We start from the raw sequence: 25,568 nt of genomic DNA, 5'->3' as shown, positions 1-25,568 counted from the left end.
CTCTGCCTGCTTTCTAATTCCACATGGATGGCCAAGAAGAGTTCAGAGGCTAATGGACAGACAAGATAACCACCTCGGTAAGAGAATTAATCACTAGCTTTTCATGAGATAATTTTTACAAGGGGTGGTAGCAGCATGTTATTAGTCCCAGACACAAAATGTGACCATTCCTATAAAGTAAAATCTAGATAAGATGCCTAGGGAGGAAATACTAAAGATGATCATTGTGTAATCTTAACTTAAAATTGCTTTTAAGCCGGGTGTGGTGGCTCATGCCTGTGATCCCAGCACTTTGGGAGGCCAAGGCAGGCAGATCACAAGGTCAAGAGATCGAGATCATCCTGGCCAACATGGTGAAACCCCGTCTCTACTAAAAATACAAAAATTAGCTGGGCATGGTGGCGCAAGCCTTAGTCCCAGCTACTTGGGAGGCTGAGGCAGGAGAATCACTTGAACCCAGGAGGCGGAGGTTGCAGTAAGCTGAGATCACACCACTGCACTCCAGCCTGGCAACAGAGTGAGACTCTGTCTCAAAAAAAAAAAAAAAAGCTTTTAAATACAAAGAAAATACTCCCACTATACTGCAATCTTTCAGTTCAACTGAAGATCTTGAGACAGATATCACACATTTAACAACAGCTACAATCTTCCTCAAAGGCAGTCTAAGGAATCACGAGAAGTCAGGGTGGAGCCACAGTTAAGAGAAGGTACAAGGCATGTATAGTCTGAATGCTGAAAATAGGAAGCCCACCACTAGGAAGGATCAAGAACAAGTATCAATAATAAGGATGAACAGCATGTATCAGGAGAGCAAAATATCAGAAATGTCAGCATTCCCAAAAGTTTCTTTAGAGTATCACTTCTCCCACCCCTCAATCTCCTGCTCTCTTTCAATCTTATGGGCTCAGTTGACACTACAACTTTGATACAAATAACCAGTGTCTCTACCTCCAACATCTCTCCCTGATTCCTATCTCTAGATTTTCTCACCATCCAGCCTCAAAAACACATGTCAGGAAAAAATAAAGGGGGTTGGGGGGAGGCGCAATGGTTCATGCCTGTAATCCCAACATGTTGGGAAGCCAAGGCAGGAGGATCATTGGAGCCCAGGGGTTCAAGACCAGCCTGGGCAATTTAGTGAGACCTTGTCTCTACAAAAAAAAAAATTTTTTTTGACACAGGGTCTCGCTCTGTTGCCCAGGCTGGAGTGCAGTGGCGCAATCTCAGCTCACTGCAACCTCGTTCAAGGGATTTTCCTGCCTCAGCCTCCCAAGTAGCTGGGACTACACGTGCCCACTACCACACCTGGCTAATTTTTTGTATATTTAATAGAGACAGAGTTTCACTATGTTGGCCAGGCTGGTCTCAAACTCCTGAACAGAGGCAATCCGCCTGCCTCAGCCTCCCAAAGTGCTAGGATTACAGGCCTGAGCCCCCACACCTGGCCAAAATATTTTTTAAAGAGTTCACATCCAAGTGCAGTTAGCACTCTCAAAATCAACAAAATCAAAAGAAAATTAATCATAGTAATTAATTTCTCCTCCTGACTTCTCTAGAGTACTGTACTGATTTTTTACCTGATTACATTTTCTCATTCCCCAACATTCAATCTGCTTCTAGCTCCTCTACTAGTTCCTCAACATCTCTCACATTAATCACTTTCCTTTTTCCTTTTTTTTTTTTTTTTTAAGACAGAGTCTCGCTCTGTTGCACAGGCTGGAGTGCAGTGGCCTGATCACAGCTCACTGCAGCCTCAACCTCCCAGGCTCAAGTGATCCTTCTGCCTCCCAAGTAGCTGGGACTACAGACACACCACCACCAAGCTCAGCCTCTTTTTTTTTTTTTTTTTTGGTAGAGACATTAGGCTGGTATCAAATTCTGGGGCTCCAGCAATCCTCCTGCATCTGCCTCCCAAAGTACTGGAATTACAGGTGTGAGCTACCACATCCAGCCAATCTTTATCCACTAGGTCAAGACCCTGGTCCAGAAGCTCTTTTCTCCCAAGGTTTTGCCTCCTTATCAATCACTTAACTCTTGTGTCTCTCCACACTCAGGCACTGCATCAGATAAATCTTCCTGAAGAACAATCACGAGCACAGTTTCTCATTGTTCCCATGATCAAACTTGTCTAAACTTGTGAAGAAAGGAAGTAATAAGCTATGCATAGTTACACAGGCAGCCTTTGAATTGAGGTACTCCTAATTCCTAGGGACTGTGCTCTTCATCAACCAGCCTTGCACGTATCAGTACTACCCGACGCTTTCCAGCCACTATCAAAAAAAGTTGTTTCATGGTCTGTGACATAAAGGAGAAGGAAAGAAAAGAAATTTAACGAAGTATTACATATTTCAAAACATAAATGTTCAGGCATGTCTACACTAGACAAAAATCAAAGCAGTCACATGTGCACATCCATATATGGGATCAACATGTGTCCTCAGGCATGCATATCATACTGGGTAGCCCATTCTTTCATCTTCCTAAGCTGAGCTCACTAATCCTCCCCCAATAAGATTAAAAATGAATGGACTGTCTTGATGCAGCTTCAACTATCATCCCCAAACAAAAAATGCTCACAAACATATCCCTCTCTAAATGACGTCTCAGCTACTTTTACCGACTAGAAAATAATGACTTAGATGTCCTGGCAACACCTTCAATTCAACATATGAAAAGCACCTTACTCTACAAACAGCCTTTCCTTCCAACCATTCCAATTTCTATTAATGGATCCTGGTTACAGGGTTAGTCTGTATGACACTTTCCATTATGCCTGTTTCCCTTATGAGCGGGGTAAACATTTATCACACAAACGAGAACCTTTTTTTTTCTTTGAGATGGAGTCTTGCTCTGTTGCCCAGGCTGGAGTGCAGTGGCGCGGTCTCGGCTCACTGCAAGCTCCGCCTCCTGGGTTCACACCATTCTCCTGCCTCAGCCTTTTGAGTAGCTGGGACTACAGGTGCCCGCCACCATGCCCGGCTAATTTTTTGTATTTTTAGTAGAGATGGGGTTTCACTGTGTTAGCCAGGATGGTCTCAATCTCTTGACCTCGTGATCCACCCACCTCGGCCTCCCAAAGTGCTGGGATTACAGGCGTGAGCCCCTGCACCCGGCCAAGACACTTTTAAGAGTAAAAGAGGGGTCAGGCACGGTGGCTAATGCCTGTAATCCCAGCACTTTGGGAGGCCGAGGTGGGAGCACTGCCTAAGGCCAAGAGTTTGAGACTAGCCTGGGCAACATAGTGAGACCCCATCTCTGCAAAAAACATAACAAATTAGCCAGGCATGGTGGTGCACACGTATAGTCCTAGCTACTCCAGAGGCTGAGGTGAGAGAATCACTTAAGCCCAGGAGTTTGAGGCTAAAGTGAGCCATTATCGTACCACTGCACTCCAGCCTGGGCAACAGGGCAAGACCTTGTCTCAAGTAAATAAGGAATAAAAGGGGGTCCTTTTTAAGAATTAAGCATAGGCTGGGCACAGAGGTTCACACCTGTAATCCCAGCACTTTGGGAGGCCAAGGCGGGCAGAACACTTGAGGTCAGGAGTTTAAGACCAGCCTGGCCAACACGGTGAAGCCTCGTCCCTACTGAAAAAAAATATATATATATACAAAAATTAGCTAGGGGTGATGGTGTATGCTTGTAGTCCCAGCTACTTGGGAGGCGGAGGCAAGAGAATCACTTGAACACGGGAGGCGGAGGTTGCAGCGAGCTGAGATCCCGCCACTGCACTCCAGCCTGGGCAACAGAGACTCTGTCTCAAAAAAAAAAAAACAGAATTAAGTGCAGACAAAAGGCATAAATTGAGATGTCTGATCACCCTACTTATGAAGAGCACACATAATATGGAAAAAATTCTCAAGTAGAAGCAAGGAAACCTGACTTCTATTCCTGGCTCTGCTGCTAACTATTAATAGCTTCCTGTCTTTAACCAATTTTCTGGCCTTTAGTGCTCTCATACATATACTGAGAAAACTAGGACTGGCGTCTAAGGCCCCTTATAGCCTCTAGTGCATATATATCTGAAAGCAGGATCAACTCACACAAAAGGGGGATCCTTAGACAGGCAATGAGCAAGGACGGAAGATAGGTCAGAAAACAAGAAAGAGCTTGAGGCAACCCAAACACTCGGACCAGGAAGTCTGTGAGGCAATGGTGTGTCTAACTTCCAGTATTCATGTATCCTTTCCACTGGTCTTTTTATTTTTTTTCTTTTGGCTTTGTAACTCATTCATGTTTAGTAGAAAACGTACAAATGAAAATAAAGAAACAGGCAATAAATTATATTAAAATCAACAAAAATCTCAATATCAGCAATGATCACTAGTGTTTTAAAGTTTGGTATAAACCCTTCCAGACATTTTTCCATGCAAATATATAAATGTCTTTTTAATGTGATAAAAGTTGTGTAGCCGATTTACATAAAAATAAATTCACCATATTCATATCAATAGGCATATAGTCATTTCATCACTTTTAACGGCAGCTTAGTACTCCACCTAATGTATGTGCCACAACTGTTTCACCAAGTCCCTTTTAAATTACAATCTTTCATGAATATATATAATTAGTACATACATATCTTACAAATATACCTCTGTGGTCTTGTCCCAATAGTGCCTTACAGTAAGTTCCTTGAAGAGTGACTGCAAGGTCAATGGGTATGGGCTTTTTTTTAGTGTACATTAACTGGCCTCCATAAGTTTTCCACCCAAGGAGTATATAACAAAAGAATGGTAATTTAAGAACTGAAGATTTCTCCAAAGCAGTATTCAAGATGCCTAAAGCTAAAAATAATCTTCACATTTCACCACACAACATTTTATGACTCTTTTTTCATGACCCATGATACTCACATGTATCTGGCTGACTAATAATTTAAAATATAAAGCCACTATTTTTCTTCAGGGAACATATTACCATGCTACAGATCTTAAATGAAGTTTCTGTACTTCTATTGCATCACAGTATAAAGAGATATTCTACATTACGTGCAAAACATACTTTCATTAATTACTTAAGTACTTCAAAGATCTATGCACAAAGAACTACTAATATATAAAATTCATACTTTTGCTATTTTTAAATTGAAGCAATTAGTCAGATGAATAGTAATTACCAAGAAGCACATTATCCACAGAATTTTAAGTTTTTCTTCAGATCTCCTCGTGGCTTGACCTAATTTAACAATAGACAATGTAGAGCAGGGGAGCTATTTAGGCACGGAGTGACTACATGACAATGCCTAACTCTGTGACAGCACACAAATGACAACAAAAAACAATGCTCAGATAACTCAGGAGTCTTCTTCCTACCTCTACTCTTGAATACGAAAAACAAAATTGCCTATATAGGCAACATAAGGAACTAAGCTGTCAAATAAAAATTAGATTTGAGAACAGAGATGAGGAAAGTCCCAGCTCCATTGTTCAGTCAGCCTGGTCACTTTCAGCAAGTCAATTTATCTCCATGCACTGATGTTTCTCACCATTAAATCATGCACTGCTCTATCACCTACTTCAAAACTATCATGAGAATTGATGAGTCATAGTCAATAAAAGCATATCACATTCCTTAGAACATTTATTAGAATATTCATGAATTCTTAAAAAAAAAAAAAAATAGCAAAACCAGGTGAGATACACTCACTTAATTAAGAAGATTAAATTTAAAAGGCGGGAAAACATCCAGGTTTTTAGGTGCTTAGTTATTCTGCCTCATTGGAAAGGTCTAATACTGTATATAAACAATATTAATATGATTTCTAGTAGAACAGTAGATTTCAAAAGAAGTAAGTGCAGAAAGGGACGTGGGAAACACAGGAAAATGAAGATGGTGAGGGAAAAAACTTTTTTACATCATACATAGTGCCTTTCCTAGGAAATGCCCCTTCCCACCCACCTTAATGAATGTCACAGTAGACATGAGAGTGTTCTCCACAAAAATATTAAAAGGATGGCCCAGGGCTGATGAGAAAGGAAAGAAAAGGTAGAAAACCACCGAGTATGGGGCAAAATAGTAATATTCATATTGAAATACTGATTTTCTAAGAGGAAGAAACTTTTAAGCCAGAGAGAAGACAAGTGTTAATGTAAAATTAATATAAATGGATAGTAGAAAAAAGTCTGAAAAGCTGAGTTTTTCACCCATCTCAAGAAAGAGCCACAAAATCAATCTTTAACAAAGTGAAAAAAAAAATAGTTAACAGTAATCAAAATTACCCTTCTGCTTTATACAACCAAGACACACTGGATGCCAGGCAATGAAGGACAGAGATCCCTGAAAATCAGGAAAGAAAAGATGTGCTGTACTATTATCCCAGCTTACTGCCTGATACAGATTCTAGGCCTCTGCTCTGGTAGGAAGAACCCAGACAAAGCCTGGAGGACAACTTTCTGAGTTGACATGAAAGTGAGAGCTAATGGAGATCAAGGCAGAACAGAGTAACGGAGGGAAGAGAGATAGAGAGAAGCCGAGAGAGCTGCAGAAGATCCACTTCAAGAATTCAGCAGGGTACTGATAAGCACATGCATGTGACGTAACTATCAAAAACCAGGGAAAAAACATCTGAACAGTATACAGATCTGGCCAGATGTCACTCTGAGCCTATGCATGTTTCCACCATCTAACCTTAAAAAACTTTTTTCACTCACATAGTGCTGAGTACAAATTCAGGAAAACCTTGCCTGAGTAGTGGAGAATAATTAGTCCTACAATGAGCACTGCTCCAAATGTGCCTAATAAGATAACTGCAGATTAGACAATGCAGAAAAACGATACAAACACATGATATGTTCTACACATACATGAAATTAAGAAAGTGATTTCATTTATAACAGCATCTAAAAGAAAAAAAAAAACCTAAAAATAAATTTAACCCGGGAGGTGAAAGACTTATACACTGAAAACTACAAATCGTTACCGAAAACAAATTTCACCTAAATAAAGACATTTATGTCCACAGGAAGGAAGACTTACTATCACTAAGCTATCAATACTATCCAATGTGATTTACAGATTCAATACAATCCCTATCAAATTCCCAAAGACTTTCTTGCAGAAATGGAAAAGCCCAGGAGTTTAAGATTACAGTGAGCCACGACCACACCACTGCACTCCAGCCTGGGCAACACAGCAAGACCTTCTCTCAAAAAAATAAGTAAAGAAAAAAAAGGAGGTCCTTATTCAGAATTCAGGATCACTTCAAATTCATATGGAATTGCAAAGAACACCAAACAGCCAAAACAGTCTTGAAAAATTACAAAATTGGAAAACACACACTTCCCGATTTCAAAACTACAAAGCTACAGTGATCAAAACAGTGTGGTACTTGCTTAAGGATAGACATACACCAATGGAACAGAATGGAAACTCCAGAAATAAGCCATGTATGGCCAACTGATTTTGAGCAAGGGTGCCATAAAAGAATGGTCTCTTGAACAAATGCTGTTAGAGCAACTAATTTTTGGCATGTGAAAGAGTAAAGTTGGACCCCTACTTCACACCATATATTAAAATTAACTCAAAGGGATTAATGGCCTACACATAAGAGCTAAAAACATAAAAGAGATAAATCTTGGATTTGGTAATAGATTCTTATATATGACACTAAAAATACTAGAAAAGAGAGAGAGAGAAGTTGGGCTTTCTCAAACCACAAACTTTTAAAATGAACCAAAGAGCTATCATTAGACTTAAAAATGTAAAACTTAGAAGAAAACAGGGCAAAAGCTTCATAGTATGAATTTGGCAATGACTTCTTGGATATGACAACAAAAACCCAGGCAACAAAGTCAAAATAGATACACTGGACTTCATCAGAATTTAAAACTTATGTGCATCAAAGGACGCAATCAGCAGAGTTAAAAGGTAACCTATGGAATGGGAGAAAATTTGCAAATCAACTACCTGCAAGGGAGTGTCTCAGTCTATTTTGTGCTGCTATAATAGAATACCACAGACTGAGTAATTTATAATGAAATGAAATTTACTGGCTCACAGTTCTGGAGGAGGAAAAGTTCAAGAGAGAGGGAACAGCATCTGGCCAGTGCCTTCTCACTGCGTTATCCCAAGGGAGAAGGCAGAAAGACAAAAAAGAGACAAAGGGGAGCCAAACTCATTATTTTATAAGGAACCTACTACCAGGATAACAAAATTCACTGCATTAATCCATTAATTAAGGGCAGGGCCCTCACAGCCTAATCACTTCTTAAAGTTCCCACTATTTTTTTTTAACCATTTTCTTCAATAGCCCTGACAGTCCCACCTCTTAATACTATTACAATGGCAATTAAGTTTCAAAGTGAGACATTCGCACCATAGCAGGGAGTTAATATCCAGAATATATGTATAAAGAATTTTACAACTCAACAATAAAACAAAACGCAAATAACCCAATTTAAAAATGGGCAAAGAGGCCAGGAATGGTGGCTCATGCCTGTAATCCCCGCACTTTGGGAGGCCAAGGCGGGTGTATCACTTGAGCCCAGGAGTTTGAGACCACCCTGGGTAACATGACAAAACTGCAACTCTACAAAAAATACAAAAATTAGCGGGGCCTGCTCGTGCGCGCCTGTACTCTCAGCTACTCAGGAGGCTGAGGTGGGAGGATCGCCTGAGCCTGGGGAGGTCGAGGCTCCACAGAGCCGTGATCATGCCACTGCACTCCAGCCTGAGCAACAGAGACAGAGACCATGTCTCCAAAAAAAAAGGAAAATTTGACACACGGCACACATGGACAAACCTTGAGGACATTATGCAAGATGAAATAAGTCAATCACAAAAAGATAAGGATGAATATGGTATGATTCCATGTATATGAGGTATCTAAAGTAAGTCAAACACATAGAAACAAAGGAGAATGGTGGTTGTCAGGGAATGGGAGGGTGGCAAAAAATGGAAAGTTGTTGTTTCATGGGTATAGAATTTGTTTTGAAAGAAGAAGTTCTGGAAATTGGCTGCAGAACAATGTGAATATACTTACACTACTGAAGTCTACACTTAAGAATGGTTAAGATGGTAACTTCTTTGCTATGTGTATTTTACCACAATTAAACAATTTTTTAAAAATCAACCGTATTTCTATATGCTGGCAACAAACAATTGTGAATTTAAATTTTAAAAAATTACATTTATGTAATGATACCATTTACAATAACGTCAAGAAATATGAAACGGAATAATCTGACAAAAGATGGGAAAGACATGTCAACTGAAAACTACAAAACTCAGCTGAAAGAAATTACAGATCTAAAATAAATGGAGAGATACTACATTTATGCATCAGAAGACTTGATCAATTCTTTCCAAACAGATCTTCACGGCAAAAGAATACCAATAACAATCCCAAAAGGCTTTCTTGTGGAAATTGCCAGGCTAATTCTAAAATGCAAAGACCCGGAATCACTAAAACGACTTTAAAAAATAACAAGATTGGGGGACTGTTAGTTTTCAAGTCTTATGAACCTCCAGTAATCAAGACTGCATGGTACTGATGTAAAGACAAATAGATCAAAGGAACAGAATAAAGAGTTCAGAGACTGACTAATATACGGACAATTGATTTTTGACAAAGATGCAAAAGTAGACCAGGCACGGTGGCTCACACCCATAATCCCAGCACTCTGGGAGGCCAAGATGGGTGGATAACGAGGTCAGGAGTTCGAGACCAGCCTGGCCAACATGGTAAAACCCTGTCTCTATTAAAAATACAAAAATTAGCCAGGTGTGGTGGCATGCGCCTGTAATCCCAGCTACTCAGGAGGCTGAGGCAGGAGAATCGCTTGAACCTGGGAAGTGGAGGTTGCAGTGAGCCGAGATTGCGCCACTGCACTCTAGCATGGGCGATGGGACAAGACGTCATCTCAAAAAAAAAAAAAAAGATGCAAAAGCTATTCAATGAATAAAAACATATTTTTCAGCAAATGAACAACTGTTCATAAACAAATAATTTCCATCCTTATTTTGCACCATATAAAAATGTAATCAAAATTAAACACAAACCCAATTGTAAAATCTAAAACTCTAAAGCTTCCATAAACATAGAAGGAAGGCCAAGCACAATGACTCACGCCTGTAATCCCAGACTTTGGGAGGCCGAGGTGGATGGATATTAAGGTCAGGAGACTGAACTCATGCCTGTAATCCCAGCACTTTGGTAGGCCGAGGCAGGTGGATCACGAGGTCAGGAGATTGAGACCATCCTGGCTAGCGCGGTGAAACCCCACCTCTACTAAAACTGCAACTCTACTAAAAATACAAAAAATTAGCCAGGCGTGGTGGCGGATGCCTGTAGTCCCAGCTACTCGGGAGGCTGAGGCAGGAGAATCGCTGGAACTCGGGAGGCAGAGATTGCAGTGAGCCGGAGATTGCAGTGGGCAGAGACTGTGCCACTACACTCCAGCCTGGGTGACAGAGAAAGAGACTCCGTCTAAAAAAAAAGAAAAAATAGAAGGAAATTCCTATGATTTGGGATTAGGCAACAATTTCTTAAATATGAAACCAAAACCCTGATCTATAAAAGAGCAAATTGATAAATTTCATCAAAATTTAAAATTCCTGTTCAAGACACTGCTGAGAGAATGAAAAGACAGACCACGGCCTAGAGAGAATGTATTTGCAAATCATTTGACGAGGGACTTGCATCCCAAATATATAAAGAACTCTCAAAACTCAATTACAAGAAACCAACCAACCAACAACAACAACAACAAAAAATAGGCAAAAGACAAGAACAGACACTTTGCCAAAAGGGATATACAGATGACATATAAGCTTAGGGAAGTTGGGCACATGGCTCACACCTGTAATCCCAGCACTTTGGGAGGCTGAGGCAGGCGGACTACTTGAATCCAGGAGTTCAAGACCAGTCTGGGCAACATAGTAAGACCCCATCTCTATAAAAAATTAAAAAATTAGCTGGGTATGGTGGCATACGCCTGTAGTCCCAGTTACTCGAGAGGCTGAGGTGGGAGAATTACCTGCGCCCAGGAGGTCAAGGCTGCAATGAGCCAAGATCACGCCACCGCACTCCAGCCTGGGCAACCAAAGTGAGACTCTGCCGGAGGAGGAAAAAAAAAAAAAACTTATGGAAAGATACTGAATGCCACTAGCCATAGGGAAGCACAAATTAAAAGAACAATGAGATCACTAAAGACCAATTGGAAGCGCTAAAATTGGCCAGGTGTTGGTAAGGATATGGATGAACTAGAATTATCATACAGTGCTAGCTGCAATGTACAACTGTACAATTACTTTTAAAATAATTAGTTTGGCAATTTATTTTATTTTATTATTTTTTTAAAGACGGAGTCTTACCATGTTGCCCAGGCTGGTCTCAAATCCCTGGGCTCAGGCAATCCTCCTGCCTCGGCCTCCCAAAGTGCTGGGATTACAGGCATGAGCCACCATGCCCAGCCAACAGTTTCTTAAAAAGTTAAATACATCTACCATATGACCCAGCCATTTCACTCCTATTTACTTTTTAAAAAGTGTATTCTGTACAAAGATTGGCACACAGATGTTCACAGCAGCTTTATGTGTAATAGCCAAAAACTGGTGAGAAGCCGAAAGTCCATCAACAAGGGAATGTACAAATCGTGGTTCATCCACAAATGGACTACTACTCAGTAATTAAAAAGAATGAACTACCGATTTACATAACACTGATAAATCTCAAAATAATTTATGCTGAACTTTTTAAAAGCCAAAGAGGAGAATATGCTGTATTTATAAAATAACAAAAAAAAAAAGCTAGAAAATTCAAACCAGCTGGGGGCGGTGGCTCACGCCTATAATCCCAGCACTTTGGGAGGCCGAGGCGGGCGGATGGTCTGAGGTCGGGAGTTTGAGACCAGCCTGACCAACATGGAGAAACCCCGTCTCTACTAAAAATACAAAATTAGCCTGGCATGGTGGCGCATGCCTGTAATCCCAACTACTTGGGAGGCTGAGGCAGGAGAATCACTTGAACCCAGGAGGCGGAGATTGTGGTGAGCCGTTATCACGCCATTGCACTCCAGCCTGGGCAACAAGAGTGAAACTCCATCTCAAAAAAAAAAAAAAAAAAAAAAGGGGGAAGAAAATTCAAGCCAATATATAGTGACAGAGTAGATAAATTATCGCCTGGAAATGGAGGTGTAGAGGGAGGTAAAAAGAAACATTTGAGGGTGATAAATATGTTTACTATCTTGATTATGATAATGGTTTCACAGGTGTATAGACATGTCACAACACAAAACTATGCACTCCAAACACATACAGTTTATTTTATGTCAATTAAACTGAATAAGGTTGTTTAAAAAAGATAAGCAAATACAAAGCTAACTATAAAAAAGTCAGACTAATGCTGGGCACAGTGGCTTACACCTGCAATCCCAATGCTTTGGGAGGCCAAGGCAGGAGGATTCTTTGAAGCCAGGAGTTTGAGACCAGCCTAGACAACAAAGCAAGAGCACATCTCTACAAATAAAAATTTAAAAATTAGCCAGGCATGATGGGACGTACGTGTAGTCCCAGCTACCAGGAGGCTGAGGCAGGAAGATCACTTGAGCCCTGGAGTTCCCGGGTGCACTGAGCCATAATCACACCACTGCACTCCAGCCTGGATGAAAGAGTAAGACTCTTGTCTCAAAAATAAATAAATAAATAAATACACATTAAGAATAGATTTCTCTCCAATTCTCACAGAACAATGCTCTTGCTATGCCATAACCTCTTTCTCCATAGCATATCTAAGATTTCATAACCACTTGTGAAAGTTCTATGACATGCTGAACTGGAGGAAGGGAAGAGGGAAAGGGGAAGAGAGAACACATGTAAGAAACTGAGAAATTTCTTTTTTTTTTTTTTTTTTTTTTTTTTGAGAAAGAGTCTCGCTCTGTCGCCCAGGCTGGAGTGCAGTGGCATGATCTCCGCTCACTGCAAGCGTGGTCCACCTCCCAGATTCACGCCATTCTCCTGCCTCAGCCTCCCAAGTAGCTGGGACTACAGGCGCCCACCACCACGCCTGGCTAATTTTTTGTATTTTTAGTAGAGACGGGGTTTCACCGCGTTAGCCAGGATGGTCTCAATCTCCTGACCTCGTGATCCGCCTGCCTCAGCCTCCAAAAGTGCTGGGATTATAGGCGTAAGCCACCGTGTCCAGCTGAAACTGAGAAATTTCAAAAATGCTTCCATAGGGTAATAAAGCATGTTTACGTGTATACAGCCAAAAGGATACCTAACAGTAAGAAAAAATTAATGTATTCCTGTTATGTAGAGGAGGTTGTATGCACTTTTACCATTACCATTGAATACTTTCCTGGATATTCTAGTTCATTTAACATCAAAATAAGATATAAAATTATCAACACATGCAATATTTGTGAATATTTATCCAGAAGATCCTACAAAATTAAATATTTTTTGAAAGACAAAGCACAAGTTATCAATGCAGAGTACCAGCCAGGCATGGTGGCTCATGCCTATAATCCCAGCACTCTGAGAGGCTGAGGCTGGAGGATTACTTGAGGCCAGGAGTTCAAGACAAGCCTGGACAACACAGTGAGACCCAATCTCTACAAAAAAATTTAAAAACTAGCCAGGCATAGTGCCACGTGCCTATAGTCCTTGCTACTAGGGAGGCTGAGGCAGGAGGATCATTTGAACCCAGGAGTTTAAGGTTACAGCAAGCTATGATTGTGCGCCACTGAACTCCAGCCTGGATGACAGAGTGAGGCCTCACCTCTTAAAAAAAAAAAAAAAGGGGGGGGGGGGGCAGGCGCAGTGGCTCACGCCTGTAATTCCAGCACTTTGGGAGGCCAAGGCAGGTGGATCGCCTGAGGTCAGGAGTTCACGACCAGCCTGGCCAACATGGTGCAACCCCATCTCTACTAAAAATACAAAATTATCCGGGCATGGTGGCACATGCCTGTAATCCCAGCTACATGGGAGGCTGAGGCAGGAGAATCGCTTGAACCCGGGAGGCAGAGGCTGTAGTGAGCCAAGATCACACCATTGCACTCCAGCCTGGGCAACAACAGTGAAACTCCGTCTCAAAAAAAAAAAAAAAAAAAGGAAATGCACACCAAGAATCCCTACAGAAGGTGAAAAGAGCCTACGAGGTCATTATTCACAACTTTATGCCAACTAATTTGACATTTTAGATAAAATGGACAAATTCCCAACAAAACACAACTTACTGAAACTGACAGAACTAAAAATCAAACAGAAAACCTACGCTGTTCTAGAATTAATCTCCAAAAGGCCAAGAACTATGAAGTTCTAGAACTGTATTACCAATCTTACACAAATTCTTCCAGACAATAGAAAACCAAACTATCCAATTTGTTTTTAAGGCAGATAGCATTTGGATATCTGTCTCCTCCAAATCTCATGTTGAAATGTGACCCCCAATGTTGGAGGTGGGGCCTAGTGGCAGCTGTTTGCGTCATAGGGGCTGATCTCTTCTCAGTTGTTTGGTGTCCTTCTCACAGTAATGAGTGAATCCTCGCTCCATTAGTTACCACAAGATCTGACTGGTTTTGTTTATTGTTTGTTTTTGAGACAGAGTCTCACTCTGTCACCCAGGGTGGAGTGCAGTGGCGCCTCCCAGTTTCAAACAATTCTCCTGTCTCAGCCTCCCAGGTAGCTAGAACTACAGGCATGCACCATCACACCCGGCTAATTTTTGTATTTTTAGTAGATACGGGGTTTCACTATGTTGGCCACGCTGGTCTCCAACTGCTGACCTTAAGTGATCCACCGCACGCGGCCAAGATCTCATTGCTAAAAGGAGCCTGGCACCTCCTCCCCTCTCTCTCTTGCTCCCTCCCCCACACGTGATAAGCTGCTTCCCCTTCGCCTTCTGTCATGATTGCAAGCTTTCTGAGGCCCTCACCAGAAGCAGATGCTGGTGCTAAGCTTCCTGTACAGCCTAAAGAACCACTTTTCTTGATAAATTCCCCAGTCTCAGGTATTCTCAGGTATTCCTTTACAGCAACGCAAACAGCTAACACACACCTCCTTTTTTTTTTTTTTTTTTTGGAGATGGAGTCTCGCTCTGTCGCCAGGCTGGAGTGCAGTCTGTCGCCAGGCTGGAGTGCAGTGGCACGATCTCGGCTCACTGCAACCTCCGCCTCCCAGGTTCAAGCGATTCTCCTGCCTCAGTCTCCTGAGTAGCTGGGACTACAGGCGCCTGCCACCATGCCCAGCTAACTTTTGTATTTTTATAGAGACAGGATTTCACCATGTTGGCCAGGATGGTCTTGATCTCTTGACCTTGTGATCCGCCTGCGTCGGCCTCCCAAAGTGCTCGGATTACAGGTGTGAGCCACTGTGCCCGGCGACACACCTCCCTTTTCTAGAAGGAAATGATCTCTTGGAGTAAATACTTGATTCTCTTTTATTTTTCAGATTATGACATCTCTCTGCCAGTATCTTTTTCTGGTCAATATATCTCTTTGCCAAATAAGGTAGAAAAAAGTTGTCAGGCCAAGCATCATGGCTCTAACCTATAATCCCAACACTGGGAGGCTGAGACAGGAGGATCATTTGAGCCCAGGAGTTTGAGACCAGCTTGGGAAACAGAGGAAGACTCCATCTCTACAAAAAATAAATTAAAAAAAAAAAAAAAAGCCAGGCATGGTGGCACATACCTGTTGTCCCAGCTACTCAGGAGGCTGAGGTGAGAGGACTGCTTGAGCCCAAGAATTTAAGGCTGCAGTGAGCCATGACTGGCCATTGCAGCCTGGATGACAGCAAAGACCCTATCTCAAAAAAAAAAAAAACACAGAAAACAAAAAAGAAAAAAGTTATCAGCTGGACAATCTTCCCTGTGATTACTAGTAGCATCTAAGAACCTGAAATCATGAGTGTCATTGAAACCAAGCTGTAAGGAAATTCCAACACATTAAAATGAAATCAATTCATATAGGGGCTATAGGACACAGCACCCGGAGGTGACATTAGAAACTGCAAACAGGAAAAATACATAATTCAGGGGTACTAGCATATGACACAAACATATATGATTAAAAGCATTCACTGTTCTCCCAACGTCCACACACTCAGAAAAACACTGCTACCTGCTCATGCTAGCCTTCTCACTATCCACAGCAAACACCAAGAAAACTCAGTATTCATCACAATTAACATCAACTCCATGCGTTCTCAGACAGGAGGAAAGACCAGGCAGGAATCTACCTGTGCCCAAAATTAGGTTACCATCAGGATCCAACGGAGAAAGAACTGGGGAATAAACTGAGTCTAGGTTTCTTTGAGTAAACATCCCTCACAAGCTTCTGCTCTTAAGCACGTAAGTTTAGCAACTTTAATTTCTAGGTTGGGGTCTAGTTCCTGTCAACACTAGGAAATGGGAGACAACTACTTTTATCACGGTCAGATCACCTATAGATTGTGATCATTCAATCATACATGCAAAGAATATTACAAAATACTAACAACATTAGTATGTATTAAGGGGCTTACTAGATGCCAAGTTGCAGCAACCCTCACAACCCTCTGAGGTAAATGCCATTATTAATCAGGAGTTACGTTAACTTATCGAACTGTGGAAACTGGGATTTCAAGCATGCTCGTCTAATCACTGTACTAATAATGCTTCAACCTGCCAATTTATTTTTTATTCTGTAAGCCATAAGGAGCCAATGAAAAAAATTAAGGACAGCAGTAATGATCATCTTTACATGCTAGAACACACTACTCAGCCACGTGCAAGGTGGACTGACGCTGGGGTGAGCAAGGGTCTTGAAAGAGATAGTCAAAGTCTGGGTCAAAAATGCTGAGGAAATTCTGAGCATAAGAATGCATAGGAGAGGATAAAAACCTAAAATCTGTATCTAATAAACTTAGCTAGACTTTCTGATTGTTGCTAAGTATGGGAAGGGATGAAGGAAGCTACCTCGCAGGTTACTAGCTGGGCCACTGCTGGTTAGTAATTATTGTCCATCAATTCATGAGACAGAAGGAGGAACTGGTGCTTTAGTTTTGTGTAGCAAGCAGGAAGAGGACAAGTCTACTTAACGCGAATCAAAATGAGAGCAAGCAATTATACAGAATTTCTCTCCCTCGACAAGATAAGCTTCTCATATTACAGAGATCTTAACTTTGAAATGCTTTTCAAAATAGGGAGTCACTTGGGCTGGGAGGGGACTTCAACTAAGTCCTCATTTTACAGAGTAGGCACTGAGGGGCAAGGCTGTTTCAATACCCTGTCCAGAGTGCGCACTGTTCAGGCAAAACCAGGACTAAAAACCAGCTCTGCCGGATCCGTTCTACCTACTGCTCCTCCTGCTTCAGCTGCCCTCCCAACCTACTAATAGGGATTTACATCCCCAAATATGTTCATGTAAACACTTAGCATTCTTCAACTAAACACAAAATCAGATATGTAAGCTAAAAATCTAAAGCCAAAAACATGTATTTAATTTCCATAAAATTTCTATTTTTCTTTGGAAAAACTTTCCCATTGTATCAGTTTCTATTCACTGTAACATTCTCTATATTTCAGGTCCTAAGACCAAAAAAAAAAAATCCTTTTTAAACTTAGGCCTTGAAGAAACGACAAACCCTCTAGGCTTAATATTCCACCATATGAAACCACTGACACAGACAAGGCCTGTTCTGCCGAAACCAGGCCAGTTAAGTCAGGGCTCAATTGCTTCTGTATTATTGTCAGAAGCCATCTCGACCTCAAGCAAAAGTAAAACTGGAGAAAGAGGCCAGCCTAACTTGCTCCTCGGCTGGTCCCCAGCAACGCCCCTGGAAACTCTGCTCCCCATCGCTAGGACCGCCCCTCCGACGCCGGGAGAACACGGAAGGAGCAGCAAGGCGCTGCCCGGCATCTGCCGCCAACTTCCCCGTCGACGGTCTGATTCAAATGCTCCCTACCTGTTTTCCATGTAGACTTGGAGAAAAACTGCGCCAGGAAAACTGTTATCAACTGTTACAGGGACGGAGAACTCCGAAATAACCAAATTACTACTTATATTCACTGTCCCATGTCTAGCGCCTTTTGAAACAATAACCAATCCTGTAAAGTTTTGTCTGCGATAAGCAGTCACTAGGAAAAACCTGTATTCGTGATGAATTAGCCTCCCCCCCAGAAAAGGACCGACTTTCCAAGAGCCGAAGCCCCTGCCCGGAGCGGCGGGCTCGCGGGCCCTTGGTGCGACCCCACCCAGCCTCCCCGGGATTCAGGCCGCCGGGCCCCGCGCCCGCGCTCACCCAGGTGCTCCCCGCGGCCTGCGCGCCCGCGCGCTTCTCCGGCATGGCTCCCGCCTCGGGCTCCGACGCCGCCTTCTCCTCCAGCTCCGGCGGCGGCTCCACGCTCATGCCGCGGCCATGCCCGCGCCAGCTCGGGGCGCTCCGGGACGACGGCGACGCCGCGGAGGCGGCGGCGGTGCCCGCGCCCTCATGGGCTCTGCGGCCCGCGGCGGCCTGCGGGTCAGGCGGCGGCGCCAGCGGCGGCGCCGAGGGCTGAGGAGGCGGCGGAGGCTGAAGCTGCGGATCAGGCTAGCAGAAGACCGCAGCTCCAGGAACCCACCACTTAGCAAACCGCACCGACCCCGACTCTCGCAGTTACCGGCGGCGTCAGGGGCGGGCCACACGGTTAAGAGACTGTGCCTCGCCCCGCCTCCCCACAGGCCGGCGCCGGGCAGGAGGCCCCGCCCCGCACCTCAGCTCCCGCCTCGAGAACGAGTCCCGCGCCTGAGTAGCCTCCAGCGACGCCACGCCCACTTCAGAGACCCCTCCTTTACCTCGCGACTGGCCCCTTGGCATCAGGACTTCGCGGCGCGCGGGAAGTACGTCATTTCGAGAGCCCGTACGACTGATTTCTTTTTCCGGAGAATCTGGACTGAGGCTAGCAAGCGGGGAGGGGCAAACTCGTGGGGGTTTGGTAGTGATTGCAGTTCAGTTTTGGTCTTGGTTTGCGCCAACCCGCCAACCTCTCAAGTTTTTCTATGATTCTCCAAGAAGAAAATAATATAATAGCCATGTTTCCCAAACGTACTTGAACACAACACTTTTTATTTTTGACACATGATTAATATCTTGCAGAATGCGTAGGACACAGTTGGAAAAGTCTGGCTTTTTATGTTTATTTATTTTGAAAGATATGCACCTAATACTGAAATGTAAAAAAGCCTACAGGCCTGGCGCGGTGGCCCACACCTATAATCCCAGCACTTTGGGAGGCCGAGGCGGCTGGTTCACCTGAGGTCAGGAGTTAGAGACCAGCCTGGCCAACGCGGTGAAACCCTGTCTCTACTAAAAAAAAAAAAAAAAAAAAAAAAAACACCAAAAAAATTAGCCGGGCTTGGTGGCGCACGCCTGTAATCCAAGCTACTCGGGAGGCTGAGACAGGAGAATTGCTTGAACCTGGGAGCCGGAGGTTGCAGTGAGCCGAGATAGCGTCACTGCACTCCAGCCTGGGCGACAGAGTGAGGCTCTGTCTCACAAAAAAAAAAAAAAAAAAAAAAAAAAAAAAAAAAAGATTTTGATCTTTTTACAAACATCAATAGAAAAAAGAATAAAATTATTTCTATTAACAGGATTAGTAATTTTAATTGAATTAAAGTCATTTCATTTAAGAATTTTTTCAGGTTGGGCGTGGTGGCTCACGCCTGTAATCCCAGGACTTTGGCAGGCAGAGGTGGGCGGATCGCCTGAGGTCAAGAGTTCCAGACCAGCCTGACCAACATGGTGAAACCCCGTCTCTACTGAAAATACAGAAGTTAGCCGGGCATGGTGGCGGATGCCTGTAATCCCAGCTACTTGGGAGGCTGAGGCAAGAGAATCGCTTGAACCCAGGAGGCGGAGGTTGCAGTGAGCCGAGATGGTGCACTGCACTCCAGCCTGGGTGACAGAGTGAGACTTCGTCTCCAAAAAAAAAAAAAAAAGCCTCTTTCGCTTCCCACCCACCACCCCCAAACACACACACACACACAGACACACACACACACTTTGCAGAAGTCTTTACTTTTATTTATTTATTTATTTATTTTTTTGAGACAGAGTCTTGCTCTGTCACCCAGGCTACAGTCACCCAGCCTAGATCAGTGGCGTGATCTAGGTTCACTGCAACCTCTGCCTCCCGCATTCAAGCGACTCTCCTGCCTGAGCCTGCGGAGTAGCTGGGATTACAGGTGCGCGTCACCATGCCCGGCTAATTTTTGTATTTTTAGTAGAGACGGGGTTTCACCATGTCGGCTGGGCTGGTCTTGAACTACTGACTTCAAGTGATCCGCCCCCCTCGGCTCACCGAGCCGGCCTGGTCTTTTTTTTTTTTTTTTTTTTTTTGAGACGAAATTTCGCTTTTGTCGCCCAGCCTAGATCAGTGGCTCGATCTCGGCTCACTGCAACCTGTGCCTCCTGGGTTCAAGCAATTCTCCTGCCTCAGACTCTCGAGTAGCTGGGATTACAGGTGCATGCCACGACCTGGCTATCTTCTGTATGTTTAGTAGAGACAAGTTCACCATGTTGGCCAGGCTGTTCTCGAATTCCTGATCTCAGGTGATCCACCCGCCTCGAACTCCCATAGTGCTGGGATTACAGGCGTGAGCCACTACACCCAGCCTGATTTGTCTACTTTTCTGAATGATTGTTTTAACAAATAGTTTTCAAAACACAGGGAATATATGTATTATGTTATGCTGTTTGAGTATTATGTTTATGCCACTTATGAGCTTGGGTATCAGTTTCTGATTCCTGTATCCACGAAACAGAAAATTTTGTAGACTGTTTTTTGGTTTTGTTTTGAGACAGTCTCGCTCTGTTGCCCAGTCTGGAGTACAGTGGCGCGATCTCAGCTCACTGCAACCTCTGCCTCCCCGGTTCAAACGATTGTGGTGCCTCAGCCTTCTGAGTAGCTGGGACTACAGGCACCTGCCACCACACCCAGCCAATTTTTGTATTTTTAGTAGAGACAGGGTTTCACCATGTTGGCTGGGCTGGTCTCCAACTCCTGACCTCAAGTGATCCGCCTGCCTCAACATCCCAAAGTGCTGGGATTACAGGCGTGAGCCACCATGCCCAGCCTGGACTGTTTTCTTAAATAGACTTACAATAAAGTTATCCTAGAGGGAATAATGGAGTTTTTTGAAGTTTATTTTCTTTATCACAAAAGCCACTAAAGTTTGCTATAATACTAGCAGTGTATATTTTTAACTACGGAATAGGCTGTGATTCTACTGAGGCAAACTTATAAATTATACTAGATAAGTATACCATTATATCTTTGATGGTTGATATTGCCATATCAGCTATATCAGAGTAATACATGCTAATACAGTTCTTTTTCCTGAGAGGAGAAATTCAAACAATTTGCTGATTTTTTTTTTTTTTTTTTTGATACAGAGTCTTGCTCTGTCGCCTAGGCTGGAGTTCAGTGACGCAATCACAGCTCACTGCAGCCTTGACCTCCTGGGCTCAAGTGATCCTCCCACCTCAGCCTCCTGGGTAGCTGGGACCACAGGTGCATAAAACCATGCCTGGCTACCTTTTTTATTTTTGGTAGAGACAGTGTCTCACTGTGTTGCCCAGCCTGTTCTCCAACTCCTGGGCTCAAGCAATCTTCCTACCTCAGCCTCCCAAAGTACTGGAATTATAGGCGTGAGCCACCGTGCCTAGCCTTGCTGATTTCTATTTAATACTTTTGTTGAGATTTTTCGTTTTAAATAAATTAATCATCTGGTCTTAAAGCTGGATTTTAAGATTGGGTTAAACTTAATGCTAAAATAGGGTATCTAATAACTGAGAGTCTTTAATCCCCAAGACTATCCTCTGGTTTAATGATTCACTAGAAGAACCCCAAAAAGCTATTTTACTCATAGTTACAGTTTATTATAGTGAAAGGATACAGATGAAAATAGCAAAGGTAAGAGGCAGCAGAGTCCACGAGAGACCACGCACAAGCTTCCAGTTGTCTTTTCTGAGTAGAGTCTATGGGCAGCACCTAATTCTCCCAGCAATGATATGGATCTGGGTGCTGTGCTCTCTCTCTCTCTACTTATGTGTGTGTGTGTGTGTGTGTGTGTGTGTATGTGTATGTGTGTTAACAATACATGTAGTTTCAGAATTTCTAACTCTGTGGAAGCAAGTTTTCCAACTATAGTGTTTATGTACGGTTCTTTTTGTTTTTATCCTGAAAGTAGCCAGTCAAAACAGTTTTCCAAATCAATTCAATTTCTTTCTTATTTACTCAAATCAATTCTTTTTTGATTGAGTAATCAATCAAAATTTTATTTATCTATTTACTCAATTTATTTTTTCCCCACTCACTTTGGTGAGGTTATGCCATCCATACCTCTGTAATATAATTAAGTTCATTTGTCATGCCGGCCATTCTATCCTAAGATCCCACATTAATTTGCATAAAGTTAACTCTCTGCAGTGTATTGTTCTGTGGATTTTGACAAATGGATGGGCCAGGTGCAGTGGCTCAGGCCTGTAATCCCAGCACTTTGGGAGGTCGAGGTGGGAGGATCACTTGAGACCAGGACTTCAAGAGAAATAGGTAGTTATGCATCTACTGCCACAAGACCCTAAATATTCCCTTGTGTGGTCAATTTGTAATCAACAGAAAGGGGTAAGTGGTATTGAATTCATCACTTTTTATATATAATTTGAATCTTTTTTAAAGTATGATGCAATTGGGTTGTTCAATAATGTCTGTGAGTCTCCTTGTACTGGCAGTTGTCTGCTGGGAAGGAAATCCAGAGCTGGCACCTGCATGGCCCAGATCCAAGCCAAGGTGTATAAAGCAATACCTTCACATGGTATCTTTGTTGCTCTGTTTCCCCACCCGTCTACTGTTCCCTGTGTGAAAGGATAACAAACTGTCTTACGATAATTGTCTAAATGTTTGAAACACACTTCACTTAATTTTGTTTGTTCCGAGCACTACTTTGTAATTGCAATTATAACAATGTGTTAAGATAAACTTATTTTCACAGATTTTTTTTTTTGAGACGCAATATCACTCTCTCACCCAGGCTGGAGTGTGGGGTGCAGTGGTGCAATTTCGGCTCACTGCAACCTCTGCCTCCCAGGCTCAAGCGATTCTCCTGTCTCAGCTTCCCAAGTAGCTGGGATTACAGGTGCATACAACCACATCCAGATAATTTTTTTTTTTTTTTGAGATGGATTCTTGCTCTGTCGCCCAGACTGGAGCGCAGTGGTGCAATTTTGGCTCACTGCAACCTCCGCCTCCCGGGCTCAAGCGATTCTCCTGTCTCAGCCTCCCAAGTAGCTGGATCACAGGCACATACTACCACACCCAGATAATTTTTTTGTTTTTTTCAGATGGTGTCTCGCTCTGTCACTCTAGAGTATAGTGGCACAATCTCAGCTCACTGCAACCTCCGCCTCCCAGGTTCAAGCAATTCTCATGCCTCAGCCTCCTGAGTAGCTGGGATCACAGGTGCCCACCACCACGCCCGGCTAACTTTTGTATTTTTAGTAGAGATGGGGTTTCACCATGCTGGCCAGGCTGGTCTCGAACTCCTGAACTCAGGTGATCTGCTCACCTTGGCCTCCCAAAGTGGTGGGATTACAAGGGTAAGCCACTGCGACTGGCAACAGATTTTAGTTTAAGATAATGTTCTAATCAAAACTTGTTTTCAGTATTTGCAATGCATTATCAGTCCTATTTGAGAGTATTCAGTTAGGTTGGCGCTTTTTTTTCTCTTTTTTTTTCTTTCTTTTTTAATGGAGAACTATCCTTACTGAACCTCCTCAATTATTTGCCTTCCATTCAGCACTAAGCTAAAAGGCAGATGTGAATTGCCATCTGGAAAAAAAGTATATTTGGCAATTATACATACCAAGGTGATTCAGAGTCAAATGGACCGGGCAAATGTTTTATACAAAGGGTGGAATTTTAGTTAGAATGGCGATCATTAAAAAGTCAGGAAACAACAGGTGCTGGAGAGGATGTGGAGAAATAGGAACACTTTTACACTGTTGGTAGTGTAAACTAGTTCAACCATTGTAGAAGACAGTGTGGCAATTCCTCAAGGATCTAGAACTAGAAATACCATTTGACCCAATGATCCCATTACTGGGTATATACTCAAAGGATTATAAATCATGCTACTATAAAGACACATGCACACATATGTTTATTGTGGCACTATTCACAATAGCAAAAACTTGGAACCAACCCAAATGTCCATCAATGATATACTGGATTAAGAGAATGTGGCACATATACACCATGGAATATTATGCAGCCATAAAAAAGGATGAGTTCATGTCCTTTGTAGGGACATGGATGAAGCTGGAAACCATCATTCTGAGCAGACTATCACAAGGACAGAAAACCTTGACACAGGGCAGGAAACATCACACATGGGGGCCTGTTGTGGGTTGGGGGGCAGGGGGAAGGATAGCATTAGGAGAAATACCTGATGTAAATGATGAGTTAATGAGTTAATGGGTGCAGCAAACCAACATGGCACATGTATACCTATGTAACAAACCTGCATGCTGTGCTCATGTACCCTAGAACTTAAAGTATAATAATAATAATAAAAAGGTAGAATTTTACGGGACCCAGGCAAAGGATTTATTCTACAATGTGTGTGAACCATGTAAAAAGTAGGAACGTAAGGACTTTTTTCCTTGCCCTACTTCTGTTTCACATGCTAGAAATATATACAGCATGCTGCCTGCTGTCCCTGTAGTCTTCACAACAGAAGTGATACCATCTCTATGCCAGAAGCAGGAATTGCTGATGTAGGTCAGCCCCTCTTTTTCCTTGTCACCCTTGCATAGTCAATGATCAAATCTTGCTTATGCCCTTTCTCACCTCCTATCTCTTTCACCACTCCATCAAAGCAACTGTTGTGCCCTATTTATTTTATATGTCAGATTGTTCTATGCCTGCTTACTGCCTTAGTTCATACCCTTCCCATTTCTCAGCAGTTTGCTGTACATCTTTGGGTTCACTTCCACTTATGCATGTACTCTTCACACAAAATTAGTCTTTCTCACCAAAAGCAATTGTAACAAAAGCAAAAATTGACAAATGGGATCTAATTAAATGTAGGAGCTTCTACATAGTTAAGAAACTGTCAACAGAGTAAACAGCCTACAAAATGGGAGAAAGTTTTTGCAAACTATGCATCTGACAAAAGTCTCACATCCAGGCTCTATTAATATAAGGAACTTAAACAAATCAACAAGAAAAAAAAGCCAACCCCATTAAAAAGTAGGCAAAGGACATGAGCAGACACTTTTCAAAAGAAAACATACATGTGGCCAATGAACATATGAAAAAAAGCTCAATATCACTTATCATTAGAGAAATGCAAATCAAAACCACAATGAGATACCATCTCACACCAGTCAGGATGGCCATTATTAAAAAGTCAAAAAATAACAGATTCTGACAAGGTTGCAGAGAGAAGGGAATGCTTTTACACTGTTGGCGGGAGTGTAAATTAGTGCAAACCATTATGGAAAGCACTGTGACGATTACTCGAAGAGCTAAAAACAGAACTATCATTCAACGTAGCAGTCCCATCTCTGAGTATATTACCCAGAGGAATATAAATCATTCTATC

General features: G+C 42.6%; 1 protein-coding gene across 1 annotated transcript in view; it reads right to left on the bottom strand.

Annotated features, from left to right (window-relative positions):
- Window positions 1-18,705, bottom strand: part of MFSD14B (major facilitator superfamily domain containing 14B) — an 85,661-nt gene extending 66,956 nt beyond the window's left edge. The window contains exon 1 of the mRNA XM_019034074.4: window positions 18,226-18,705. Within this exon, the coding sequence (XP_018889619.1) occupies window positions 18,226-18,333 (108 nt within the window). The 5' untranslated portion in view covers window positions 18,334-18,705. The remainder of the gene's footprint in view (window positions 1-18,225) is intronic.
- Window positions 18,706-25,568: the final 6,863 nt, after the last annotated feature.

This window comes from Gorilla gorilla, chromosome 13 (genome assembly GCF_029281585.2).
Source record: "Gorilla gorilla gorilla isolate KB3781 chromosome 13, NHGRI_mGorGor1-v2.1_pri, whole genome shotgun sequence".
Taxonomy (NCBI): domain Eukaryota; kingdom Metazoa; phylum Chordata; class Mammalia; order Primates; family Hominidae; genus Gorilla; species Gorilla gorilla.
Note: the sequence above shows the minus strand (reverse complement) of the source record. Positions and strands in the feature narration are given on the sequence as shown.